At 48.0% G+C, this 12,861-nt stretch overlaps 1 protein-coding gene across 6 annotated transcripts in view; it reads right to left on the bottom strand.

The window, feature by feature from the left end:
- The window catches only part of MLLT6 (MLLT6, PHD finger containing), a 45,014-nt gene that overhangs the window by 29,149 nt on the left and 3,004 nt on the right, over nucleotides 1-12,861 (bottom strand). For 5 of the 6 annotated variants that reach the window (XM_075117053.1, XM_075117052.1, XM_075117048.1 and 2 more), the window contains exons 2-7: nucleotides 11,456-11,535; nucleotides 6,406-6,460; nucleotides 4,711-4,820; nucleotides 4,137-4,240; nucleotides 3,340-3,433; nucleotides 2,052-2,159 (exon numbers count right to left, since the gene is read on the bottom strand). In XM_075117053.1, the coding sequence (XP_074973154.1) occupies nucleotides 2,052-2,159; nucleotides 3,340-3,433; nucleotides 4,137-4,240; nucleotides 4,711-4,758 (354 nt within the window). In that variant the 5' untranslated portion in view covers nucleotides 4,759-4,820; nucleotides 6,406-6,460; nucleotides 11,456-11,535. The remainder of the gene's footprint in view (nucleotides 1-2,051; nucleotides 2,160-3,339; nucleotides 3,434-4,136; nucleotides 4,241-4,710; nucleotides 4,821-6,405; nucleotides 6,461-11,455; nucleotides 11,536-12,861) is intronic. The other variant, XM_075117049.1, reaches the window with a different exon arrangement.

Here is a 12,861-nt window from a genome sequence, read left to right as displayed (position 1 = left end):
TGTCATTTATAATTACAGCTGAGCTCTCCAAAGCCGCCGTCAATCACCCCGACCCTGCCCTCTCCCCCACCCCCTCTGCCTGCTTGTTGACTAAAAATAGCACGTTCCAGTACAGCCGTTCACCTTGTGCCAAGCGCTCGCTCCCCGTCCCCGTCCATAGCACAGATCCTCTTTCTCCCTCCCACCTCCTCCTCCTCTCCTCGCAGCAGCTGAGCACACAAGAGGAGTAAATACTCCCCACACACTTTAGCCTCGTCGGCAGCAGGAAATTTACTGACTTGGTGTCGGTAGCAGGGAAGGCACCACTTTGTAAGCGAGGCTTGCCTTGTTTGCCCATGTATCAGGTACGGTTTGGGCAAGCTTCCCAAACACGTAAAGGACATGGTGGGCAGTGTTTCAAACTGGATATTGCGGGATAACCTCTGTAAATAAAGAAGGAGATGGCTTTCCTGCCCACAGAATTTATGGACTCTCAGCTGGGCATGCCAGGAAGGTGTCAGTCAGTATTAACTGATGGCCGTACTGCTTTTGAAAGCCTGGATGCCCTTGTCCCCTGGAGACTGGCTGAGATCCATCAGACTTAGGCCACATAACCCACCGGAGTGCCATCGGGCTGCTTCTGGATGTGGGTCACTATCATTACCAAATCATTTACGCACTGTGAGGATGCCTACTGCAACAAGACAAAAACAAACAACAAAAGAAGTAAACAGCCAGACACCTACAAGACTTAAAAGATTCACGCTGCGATTTGCAGGGGTCTCACCGATTGTGTTTATACAACAAGGTGAATTTGGCTTTTGACTACAGTGGAATATATCCAGAGGTTCCTTGGTAGAGTAATTCTGGATTTCTGCTAACAAAAACCAGGATACGGCCCATAAAATATCAAAAACTATCTGACCATACTGACCGTACCCCTGTACAAGTTATTTCTGCTTGAGATCCTACCCCCTGCTTTGGACAGACGGGGTGTGAAGGAAGGTGGCAGTACCACGTTATGGATTCTTGATATTGCAGAAGCTGTATCAAGGAGTAAGGAAGACTTCTTATTCTGCTGCCACCTGCCTTAGAGCCTGAATCCTATAAGAACCACATGTCCTGCCTTTTAGGGCTTTTTATTGTAACAAATAACAAATACCTCACAACCCTCCGGCCTCCTCATTTCTTTTGACACAGACCCTTCCACACCGCAATCTGCACCCCTGTCAGAACCCAGGAGTCTGCTGGGAGTCTGCCTTACACATTCACTATTGCTTTTCCTTGAAATATGAGCATTTGTCACGTGAGTCAGCTGGTTAATTATGAACCTTGGTGCGCTGTTAACATGTCCTGTAACACTGCAGCAGTTTTGATGAGCACGTCTTAACCAGCAGAGTTAAATAAATAACTCTCGTACCAGTCAGATTGGGCGTGCAACGTGCTTCTAAATAATCGTTTAACGAAGATAACCTATTTTCACAGATAGACTTGAGGCACGTGGAATCCCTGTGACTGCTTAAACTAACTAAGAAAATACTACCTAGTTTATACTAACTATTGTTCTCACCCACAATTAACCTGCTGGCCACAACGCAGGTTACTGACCTTTTTGTCCTTCAAAACTTGGACTCTGGGATCTGAGGACGACAACCTACAATTTTCTGTTCTCAAGCTGCTGCATTTAAAATCACAGCCCAAACTACTTCCACACAGATCAACTCATTAGCTGGAAACCATAGCGCAATGTCATCCTCAAAGTGGACTTGCCACAAGACAGAAAGGGGAAAGTGGCATGTTTCATAGGCATGTTCTGCCAGGACCCCTCTGGCATAATCTGAACAGGCGAACTTGGCCTCTCGTTCCCCATGCCTTGCTGCTCTGTTTGCATACACGTTTCTTGAGGCCTGTTTAGAAACGCAGCCACTATTCAGATCTCCAACTATGATACTCTTTACAGACTCAGGGCTCATCCGAGGAGCCATCGGTGCTCTCTGCACACTCTTCCCCTTCTCACCTCCATCCCACACGACTCTGCCTCTCTGGATTGACAAACTCCGTGCGGATCTTACCTTCTTTGGCCTTTCGTGGTGGGACACATGCTTCTCTTGAGCAGGGGATGTGGATCGACTCCTTCTTCCAGCAATGAAGGAGCTACCTCCAGAGTGACGTGAGGTCTTCTGAGGTAAGTGGGGACCGGGAGAGGAGGTGGAGAACAGGTGGAAAAAGGGAGAGAGGAAACAGTGTTATAGAGTCCAGCTTTCACTGTTACATTGTGCAATGTTACAGTAAATGGCTTGTCTACCACACGCACGACCAAATTCTATTTGTACCAGGTGTCCAGTCTGATTCCTAACACGGGGACCACAGTGGATACCCTATTAGCGGTTTTACGAACAGCACATAGATCTAACACCCCAGATCTTTGGTTCTTGGTGGCCCATGCACACGGACACTTGTAAGAAGAAAGGTGCAGCTGCTGCGAGATGATTCTGTAAACAAGATCAATGGTAGCAGCAATGTTGCTTAGAGAAGCCGGTCCTCCTGAACAGCAGTGTCCAGGTTTCAGACTTGAGCGGGGCGCAGGGGCGTGTGTGTAAGACACTTCTCAGACTCCAGGCACTAGCACAAGCCCTGCTATCCATCTCAGCATCAGTAAACTTGATACAGGGCTACCCTCGTGTCAGATACTGAGGGTACCTGAAGGGCAGGGAAGGCATCCTCCAGTTTGACTTTGAGGGGAAGCTCAAGGCGTCAGTCACTGTATGTGACAGCACTGATAAGCAGGAAAGAAAGTGGGAAAGGCCAGCAACAAAGGAGCCACGGAGACATAAAGCTGTAGTGAGGGGATCAAGTTTCCTTTCTGCCGGAGGGGGGACAGCAGGTGTCTACTAATTATGCAGAACAGGAAAAGGGTTCCCCTTGGTACTGTAATTAATAGGGGGAAGTCCTTTGCCCCAAATATCCCTCAAATAGTGAATGACTCCAAGTCTCTTCTGGGCTGTCTCTGTCCTCAGGCAGAAGTTCTGGCTGTTCTCTGTTACACCCTCCTTTCTTGGGACTTACCTTTCAGCCATACAGAGCGGGTCAGGGAAGCCAAAACAGATGGGGAGAATTCAACCCCTAGTTTTGAAAATGGATTTTATGGCATCTTTAAAGATGCTGTAGAAATGCAAAATATAAATTACTCTTTACTCCTAAGTGATTCTGACTGAACGGCTGAAAAGGGAAGCAGGCTGCAAACCTTGTTTATGTGTTCTTGGCATTTCTTACTGCTCTGAGCACACACATGATCTAGGATGAAGGTGATGCCTTATACATGACAAAAAAACCCTCCATCGCAGGAACGAAGAAACTCACCATTTTGTTGAAGTGGTACTTGCAGTAGCCACAATATTTGACATTGTCAACTTCTAGGACTTCCTCTTCACATAAGAGGCCAGCCATCTGGGCACTGAAATACACGCAATTAGGAGGAGGATAAAGCAAATTGCCCACAGACAGACCACATATCCCATCAAAGGGCAAGGAATAATTCAGGATACCCAGGCAGGCTCTTGAAGTTTCCTGTTCTTCCTGGGAAATGGTATGCAAGGGGGGAGGGGGGGAGTTCAGACTATTCTTAATTCATATTAAGATCTTCAAAATTGTTGGTACTTTTCTTCCAGATTGTCTTGCAATTTTTGTTTTTCTTAAGGGAGGCCTGGGAGACCAGTAACTATTCCAACAAAAGACATATCATGAGCAAGGAATCCACAGAAAGCTGCGAATCTCCCTGTTCTGCTGATAGGCAACGTTGTTTTCAGGCTGGGAGGGTACATGAGGATATCAGCCCTTAAAATCATATCATCTAGATGATACTCTTGCATGTGGTCTGCTGGAGAAGGAACATTCCTGGGTTGTGACTCATCTTTTCTCTTCTTGGATTCCACACAGTCTTAGGGAAATCCCCAGCCTTGGTTCTCAGCAGGGAAGGCTCACTGGTGAAACTTCAGCCTTCCTGGGGAAGTTCCCCTCTCAAACTGAGCAAGGATGAGATACCCCTTGCACAAAATAAACCCAGGGTGATTAGCCCAACTCCCTACGCCACCTGTTTGGAGTGGCCTCAAAGCCATAGCAGCAAACCCAACAGCTGGGGCTGTTCTTGGGGCACTCACCAGGTGACATGGAAAGCTTGCCGGCAGCCGTGTCGGTTACAGGCCATGCACGCTCCAGAGGCTGCTTTGCTCTCCCTGCCCTGCTCTTCACAGATGTAGCAGGTCTGCAAAATAAGAAAAAAAAGGAAAAGTGCTCACTCAAAGAGGCAGGCAAAGGGTCTACTTCACTCTCCATGGTTCACCAGGCGGCAAAGCCTTCAAGAACTCGTAACTGTGTCCAGTGATCTCCCTCCTGTGACAACAGCTCTTGGTTATTTCTCAGTGGCACGCAAAAAACTCACGCACCTTCTTTTTCTCCCCAAATGCCAACCGTGTCTGATCAAAACGTAGAGTAACCAACATGCAACTCCAAGGCAGAGATTGCTCAAGTTGCAGGGAGTTGGGGAAGAGAGAAATGGAGGAAGAAAAAATTATTTGCAGGAATGGGGGTTTACTTTGTCAGTTGTTTTTAAAGGAATCTGAGTACCTGGAAATTAAAATAAATCAGACAGGAGATGTGGCAGAATAAGATGATCCCAAAAAACCAAGGCGGGGTAAGTACACTTGGGGCAGCAGGAGGAAGAGTTGGCCTTACCTTGTTGAAGCGGTCGTGGGGTACATACTGCAGGACAATTGGCTCCATGGTGAGCACGTTGGCAAACTGCACCTCTGGGATGTACAAAGCACAGACGACGTGGGCCCACCCTGGGGAAGCAAACAAGACAGAGAGAGGAGATTCACAAGGGGCAACCCAGAAAAGTCTGAAACTCAGACAGGGCTACAGACAAGCATGGGAGGGACAGAAGGAAGAGAGTGTAGGAAGGGAGCCAACTTAAGGTAGATGTTAGATTTGAAATAGTGCTTGTTGTAACTTGGTTAGGAATAAAATCCTTTGTGGGTAAAAGATAGATGGGTACCACCTCCAGATTAAATAAGAAAGCAGAGATTTCTTTGGGAACAGAAATGTACAATGCTCATTGTTCTTAAAAGCGCCCTCTCAGGACTTGAGACCCAGAGTTGAAGACCTGGCCAAACCCAGGAAAAGCATCCAAGCAGTAAATGATGCTGATAGGACAGGTTTAACATGTAGTCCCATGCCACTGAAAACAAAGCTCTCTTTATTGGCTGTTATTAACGGCTAAAGAAGGCTCTTTTTCAGCAAGCCAAGTTAGATTAAAATCTAAATCCACCAAGACACTTCCCAAATCGGATGTGTAAGTTGAAATTCCATCTGGTCAGGACAGAACTGAGAAAGTTTGAAGGTCAGGAGCCTTTGAGGGCTGATCCATACCGGTATGGCTATGACACTGGAAGGATTTAGCTAGAATTAGAATGGATTCACCTGGGTAGGTGGAACCAAACTCCATTACAGAATCATAGAGCACTGTAAGTACTTGGGCTATATAATTCTGTACAGCAACATGGTTGTAACACTTCTTGTGCCAGTCTACACAGACCTGACCTAACCATGTAACAACATGTTTGGAAGAAGATGCTATGTTATTATAAAACAACAGGATACTTGTGCTGTTGCACTAAGGCTCTTGGCACTTCTGACCAGCTCTAGCAGATGCTTCTACAAAATATCCTGGACTTAGGGCTTCTTCTCTAAATATGGGATCCTTCAGAATAAAGACCTCCCTGCCTAATTTAACTCTTTGTGTATAAAGGTAAGTGGCACGGAGGCAGAGAAGCCTTTCTGAAAAATAAGGTTTTGAGAAAAATTAAGTTTGATCTATAGAGCCAGCAGCATCAATAGCTACAAGCTCTGACAACTGAAATCAGAGTCCACAGTACTTCACAGTATCAGAGGCTGAGAAGCATCAGTGATGAGCCAATAAGTCCTGCAGAGAAAAACATCTTTACTGCATCCCGGTCCCTGCTCTCAGACGGGGACACAAGGCTGAGGGTCTCTTAACCTGAGGATCACACCACTGCTGTGCAAGCATGCAGCAAATAACTCTGCCAACTTCCACATTTCTGCAAACAATGCCAGATCATGCACTGATTCCTATGAGGTTAAACTCAAGAAATGACACATTTCAGGGGCTGTGCTTCGATGCCAGCCAGAGGTCAGGCAGGTTCTCCCCCCAGGTAAAGGTCTTCTTGCCGTGGAGGCTTCAGAAAGTGAAGTTTTGTAAGAAAAAGGCAGTGTTCTCATTCCTCTGGAGCCTCCAGCCTTCCCTTTCTGGTGACATAGGCTCAGAAATGAATTGTTTTGTGCCCGGGAGAGCTGCCGAGTCCCTACAGGCTCTGCACGACACACCCAGCTCCGCGCAAAGGTACTCACCTCCGTTGTCGGTCCGTTTCAGGGCTCCATCTTTGTGGGGACACAGTTCACATCTCTTGAAATTAAGCAGAAACAACAAGTTTAATCTAACTCCCAGGGGCGCGGGGCCAGAAAAGAGATGATTCATTTACAATACATTATGAAAGATGGGGCTGCTTTCAAAGAGAGGAAGTGGAAGAAGGGCTGAGAGCAGTTTGGGTGCAAAACGATACTCTGACACAGCTCGATATCGTCCTGTCTGATGGGGGTGTATTTAAAGCCTCAGCCCAAGAGCCACGGGGCTACAAGTGAACCTTGACTTTCACGGGGCTTTTTTAAAAAAAAAAAGTTTTAGTCTTTGCGGTTGGGGAGTAAAACTGAAAACCATGACTCAGAGAGCAGAAGGCAAATAAAAAGAAGCCATTATCTATCTTTGCCTCTTTCCTTCCTTCTCTCTTTCTCTTGTCATATTTTTTCCAGTCTCATGAGAGGTGGGTGAGGCTGTCGTGACATTTTTGCTGATGGAGCGTGGGGGGCAATGGCTGGGACTGGCGGGTGGGCACCCTGCTTGCCCCCAAACCCAGCCCCAGGGAGGGCTGACATGGGACGGGGAAGGCATGAGGGGACCGTCGGCACCGGAGAGCCCTTGCCTCCTGTGAAGGTGGAGGAGGCTCCCTCAGCGCTGCCATGCTGGGCGGGAGGCTGCAGGCCCGGCGCCATGACAGGCTGTGAGGGACGGAAGCGACCCTGTGCCCCTCTCCGTGCCCAGTCACTAATGGCTGCTTTTGGGGAAAACCATGAGGGGGAGACACGCTGTCTCCTCCACCGGGGGCCAGCAGCCATGGCGTGGCTGGAGACGAGCCCCCTCAGCTCAGGAGATGTCCCCTCACGCCAGGCCCCCAGGGCAGGGAGGCCTCCAAGGCCAGCAGCAGCCCCAAACCCATCGAAGGGTCTCCCTCATGACCAGGGTGGGGACAGACCTCACCCCCCACCATGCACACCCAGCGAGGGGACGGGGAGGATCCAGCCCGGTGGGATGGCGAGAGCCGGGGAAACCCAGCGCCACGGCCCTCGGCGCCATTCCTCGCCTCAGAGAGGACAGCGAGGCCCTGCACTCGTTTTCCGTCTCTCACTAATTTCAGCCCTGCCCAGCTGTCATCGGCCTCCACATCGGCCCATCGCCACATGAGGGCTCTCCCCCAGCCATAACGCCCTTCTGAAGCTTTGGCGGGAGCTGGGGTGGTTTCAGGGCGTGTTGCCACGCATGGGGGAACACGGTCCCAGCCCGGAGGGCTCCTCCCAGGCTGAGCTGCCCAAAAGCAGTCGTTGTCTTCTCATGGCATCACTCAGGGAAAAATTTCTATGTGCTTTTTGTTTTATTTGACTTCATAAAAAGGCCAAAAACCTGCAAGGTGCAACCCTTTTCCTTCCCTAGTGGAAACATCCGATTTGTTAAAAAAAACAAAACAAAACAACAAAATAAACCCGATTTCTCTGTGAAAAAATGTGCTTCATCAGAAAGTTTTGAAATGAGATGCCTGGTGTCAAAGCAAGACAGCGGGCTGTGCCGCTGTGAGTGTGCTCTCACCTGCCTGCGCTTTGCCGTGATCGCTTGGCTCTGGCGAGCAAACGGGGCAGGTGCTCCACACCCCGAAAAACACCAACATACTGAGCAATAACTGGCCACCAGCAAAAGCCTCTGCAACCGAGTAGTCCCTGAGGACCTTCCACAAAGGTGGTTTTCCTCAAGCAAGCTCAAGATTTCCTCTGCTGAAGCTTTACCTCCCAGACAGACAGGCACAATAAATAGGATTGCAATGCTATGGGCAGCAGGGAGGTTCAGCCTGATCCTCCCACACTTTCGTGGGAGTTAAGCGTAGGGCCTATCAGACAGGCACCCTTAGCAAGCGCAAAACCTCTGCGATAACATATAAATAAGAGGTGGAGGGACACGGACCAGTGCAGCCCGTCTCGCTTTCCCTGCGACTTAGTTTGAAATACGGACAGATGACCACAGGAGGTGTTTCTCACTGCTCTTGGTTAGGCCCAGGCTGCCAGAGGGCTGGAGAGCTGCTCTCACAATTACTATGGAAAGCCCGGCAGACCCAAGACAGAAAAAGAACTGGGTTAACTGAGACACTGTAATAAGAAATTTGCACTTGAAAAGGTCCCTCCGCTCTCCCCTCCACCCCTCAGATCAAAGCGGCTCTCCCACCACGCGATTAGCAAAGCTCTGATTGTAACAAGAGGGGTTAACAGCTCCATCGGCCCCACACAAGACTTTTAATAGCCCTGCCTCGAAATGACAGCTAAAGCCTTCACATGATCCCTCACATGAGTGCCCTCTGGCCATTGCAGCTCACCGGGCTTCCTAGACAATTTGATTACAAAGTGGATGGGCTTTCAGTTGCTTACTGTAGGCACAACAGCATCCACCGCATCCTTTAGGGACCTGAGCAACTGAGGAGGGGTTATGAGCAGGGATTAGCGGTACCTCTTCCTTTTATTCAACCTGCATAGGCCAAGGCAGTCTCCAGGGTTTTTATTTCAACTCTGGGAAAAGAGCAGAGCTTGGCTGATTTAAACCAGGTCGTGATGCGTAAGGCTAGAGCTCCTGACCCCCCGGGACTTCTAACTCCGGGATCTACTGCTGGGCGACTACACCTGCCGACTGAAGTTAGGGCTCCGAGCTCTCTTTCTAAAGCTGGAGCGGGGAATGGAGTCCATCTCTCCAAAGCAGAGATACAGAAATCAGGAGACCTATGTTTTAAAAAACTCACAAAGGAGTGCAATGTTCTCCGTGCCTCCGTATCTCATTTTCAAAGCAGAAGTATCAATATTTAGCTAATAAATATGTTTGTTATGGACAAAGCTTGTAAACTGTTCTAAGATTCTTCTGTGAGGGCAGATGTGGGAGGAAAAACATTGTTGTTTTGCAGAGGAGTTTGCCACACAGTCATTACGAAAGAAATATGAATATCACCCTGCTGCTGTTGTCAGTTTATTTAGCGCTCAAAGAGCAGCACCTCTCGTTCGAGATCCTCAAGGCAGCGCCTGCAGGCTGATAATGCCCCTTTTACAGCAGGAGAAAGGCAGGAGCAGGGAGGTGCAGTGAAACCCCAGGGCAGTGGAAGAGCCACACCCTCCAGCCTCGCTGGACCACGGAGCGCAGATTCAAAGCATGTTACTAACAGAGCCATGCACAGATCTCGTAAGACCTGACTCATTTCCCTTACTCTGATCACACTGTTCTCTACATCAAAGAACTAGATTCTTTTTAAGTATTTACCCATCTGCGTGTCTGTTGCTATGACTGCTGGTGTATAACTGAAAAGGTGAGGGATTTAGATAGGAAATCATCCCCAGCTCTGCTTAGGAAGGAAGATTATCGCTGTTCAGTTATTAGAGTAGCAAGGCTGAATGCCACAGGACTGAATGGCATGACTGAAGCCCACCACGCATTGTCTAACAGATTTCACCGAGGACGAGTTAAATAAGGAGCCACCTGCAGGGTTATTGTTTTCTTGATACCTTGGAGGCAGTTTGAAGTGTATAACGTGCAAGTGAAAGGTTACAGTCTTTGCAATGAGCACAGGTGAGGAGGACCTGTGTGTACATGTATTACTACAGCTTACACTGAACTGTAGCTAATGCTGGAGAGCTTCTCTCTGCCTGCACGGTTGGGAGAGCAGGGGGAAGGAGGCCCATGAAATCCAAATTCCTTTCTTTGCTATGAAACTATCTGCAGGATGTAAAACCATTCAAAGGCACATTTGATCTTCTTTACTGCAGTGCACATAAAAGCAGCATCTTACAATGGGAAAAGGGCTCAGGTCTGAAAGTCTGCTCTTGTTTACACTCCCACTTCAATGAGGAATGAGTTAATGCAATGTAGAAAGCATGGTACAGATACCTAACTCCCCCATTTGCTCATCTTTGCCAAGTTCTTCGCCCATCTGTGAAACAGATTAAACTTTTGTACTGCAGCAAGCGGAGAGCCCAGCTGAGAGGGAGCACGCTATTTGCTCAGGCCTGCACAGATCCGCAGATTCAGAGGTCACCTACATCAGCTTCGCTAGGTATGTACTTTAGAAAAGGTTTAGCTAAACCAGTTCAGAAAGCAGCGCAGGCATTAATACATGTTGTCTGTGCTGACTAAGGCCTTCTGTATTTAAGGAAAGCCAAAATTTAATTTAAATCCACCTTTAAGGAAGGGAAAGGGGGAAGCTCTCTTGGATTTACTGTACGGCAAAAGCAGCATTCATGGCATAACTAACATGTTAAAGATTTACACCCCAGCGCCTCAGCAGTTGGTTGGTGCAGCCATATCTGATAAGGGCTCACATGGGAAGTTACTGCCGAGTAGCTGGTGTGCTATAAACTCACAGCCTAGTTTAACTTTGCCACATAGACAGGCCTAAGAGGCAGTCCTGGCCTGACTGTTTCCACTTTCCTGCCTCACCGGTAAATGCCAGAATTAATTAAGAACATTTGTAAAGTGTTCTATACTGCTAAATTGCTACTTTGACAGAAACTAAACCCTCATCCAGCTTCCTGTCATTTTCTCTGCTGTTCTACAAACTCAGAAGGCTTGACGCAGGAGACTGTTGCTGCGAGATACGAATGCCAATCCATGCTGTCAGTCAGCAGGATAACTCTGACAGTACAGCAGCACCTCAGGTGATGCCAACTTCCCTCCACTCCAAAACTTCCTGAGGAGCTGAGCAGAAAAAGCAGCGAGGAAACCACCTTTTAGAAGAACGCCATTATTTTTTAGAAGACTGAGGTCTCTGGACTCAAAAATTTTGTCATTGAGAACTTGCTTAAAAGCACCTCCAGCAGCATTTTCATCGAAACAGCTACTAGCATTGCATAAAATTGTTTGATGCAGTTCTTCATGTTGTATAAACAAGGTATAGGAGGCTACAGGCAGAGCTGGGAGTACAGTCACAGTAGTGCTGAAACGCCAGGCTCTGACGCTCTTGCCATGGGACCAGACTGCTTCCAGCGGAGACACGAGGGGCATCGAATGAACCTAGTTAGTGTAAGTACAAGCGTGCTTCGTACTCACCACCCTGGCGGCTCTCTCTTGAGATTCACATTTCCGACAGAACCAGGGTCCGGTAGGAACCTGGACAATTCCATAGCAAGCTGGAAGAAAAGCAAAGAGAGTTCATTAGACCATCTTTAAATCAACTGTTCAATTTCTAAGGTGTATATAAAAGTTTGTCAGAGCTGTTAGCAGGCAGAGATGGGTAACAAAACCAAAAATGACATCCACGCAGCACTTTATTCCCCTTTCTAGTTTCCACATCCAGCAACAGCAGACAGCCTTTTGCAAGAGGTCCGGTGTTACACATTTATTCAAGTTTTCAAATAAGCTCATGCCCAGTATGAAAAATTCCTACGAAAATCTGTGGTAAGTGGGGACGGAGTTCTTCATAAACGGTGTCTAATTTTGGTCTAGCACACAAACGGAGCAATTTCTCACCCCTCTGACTTTTCAAGTGTCACCAGTGATCTGAATAAAACATTCTGAAACGGATGGCTATGAGGCATCTTAACCATCATTAGGACTAAGATAAAATCTCAGCATCAAGGAGGAAGTCGCCTCAGCGAGAATTCAGACACCAAGCAAAGCTCCCGTTTACCCTGCACACCCTCAAGCCTGTAAGTCACATCCAGCGGCAGCCTTTCGCAGCATGCTTCCACGATCGCTGACCTCTAGGCTTTTTAGAACTACTGCTGGGAACAGGTTCTGTATTAACACAAGTCTCCAGCTGATAATCCAACACAACTGCTGTTTTCATGCACCTATACCACACGTCTCTCGTGCTTTCTGCGTCACTACTCATGCTCTCAGGGTCTCCCTCTGCAAGCTGTAGCTCCCACTTCTTTAAAATTAGCTCCCTTCTCTGATGGGACAATGTTGCTGGAAGACTGTTCACCTTCTTCGGTGGCCTTCTGCCTCTAACCGTCCACGGACAGTCTTTGTGAGTCCCGAAGGAAGCATTTCTGACCCTGAAAGGGCTCTTAGCCACCACGCAGGTGGGTTTAAAGCAACAGAGGACAGTAAAGGTAGTGGTAAGAAGTAAGGCTATGCATCTTGGGCGAGCGTAGAGGAGTCTCCTAGGATAGAACAAATTATATCTTCCTTATTCCATCTTCAAATGCGAGCTGGCGGTTGGAATGGCATTCCAGTCACTTGAGACATTTGAAACTAGGTTGGACAAAGCATCTGAAAATATCCTGCTGGAAGCAATCCTGCGATGTTCCCTGGGGGATGGGCCGGACACGACCCGCAATAGGTTCCCTCCATCTCTCTAATGCCTATTATCCCACATCAGCCAGGAAAACGAACGCCATCGTACAGTTAAACCGAAAGAGCTGACTGCAGGATGAGCCAAGGCATACACGTAAGAAAATAGAAACTACATGAAAGCAATGACCGAGGAGCCTGCCTTGGGTCCATCTTTA

The sequence above is a fragment of the Phalacrocorax aristotelis genome, chromosome 23 (genome assembly GCF_949628215.1).
Source record: "Phalacrocorax aristotelis chromosome 23, bGulAri2.1, whole genome shotgun sequence".
NCBI classification, from domain to species: domain Eukaryota; kingdom Metazoa; phylum Chordata; class Aves; order Suliformes; family Phalacrocoracidae; genus Phalacrocorax; species Phalacrocorax aristotelis.
Note: the sequence above shows the minus strand (reverse complement) of the source record. Positions and strands in the feature narration are given on the sequence as shown.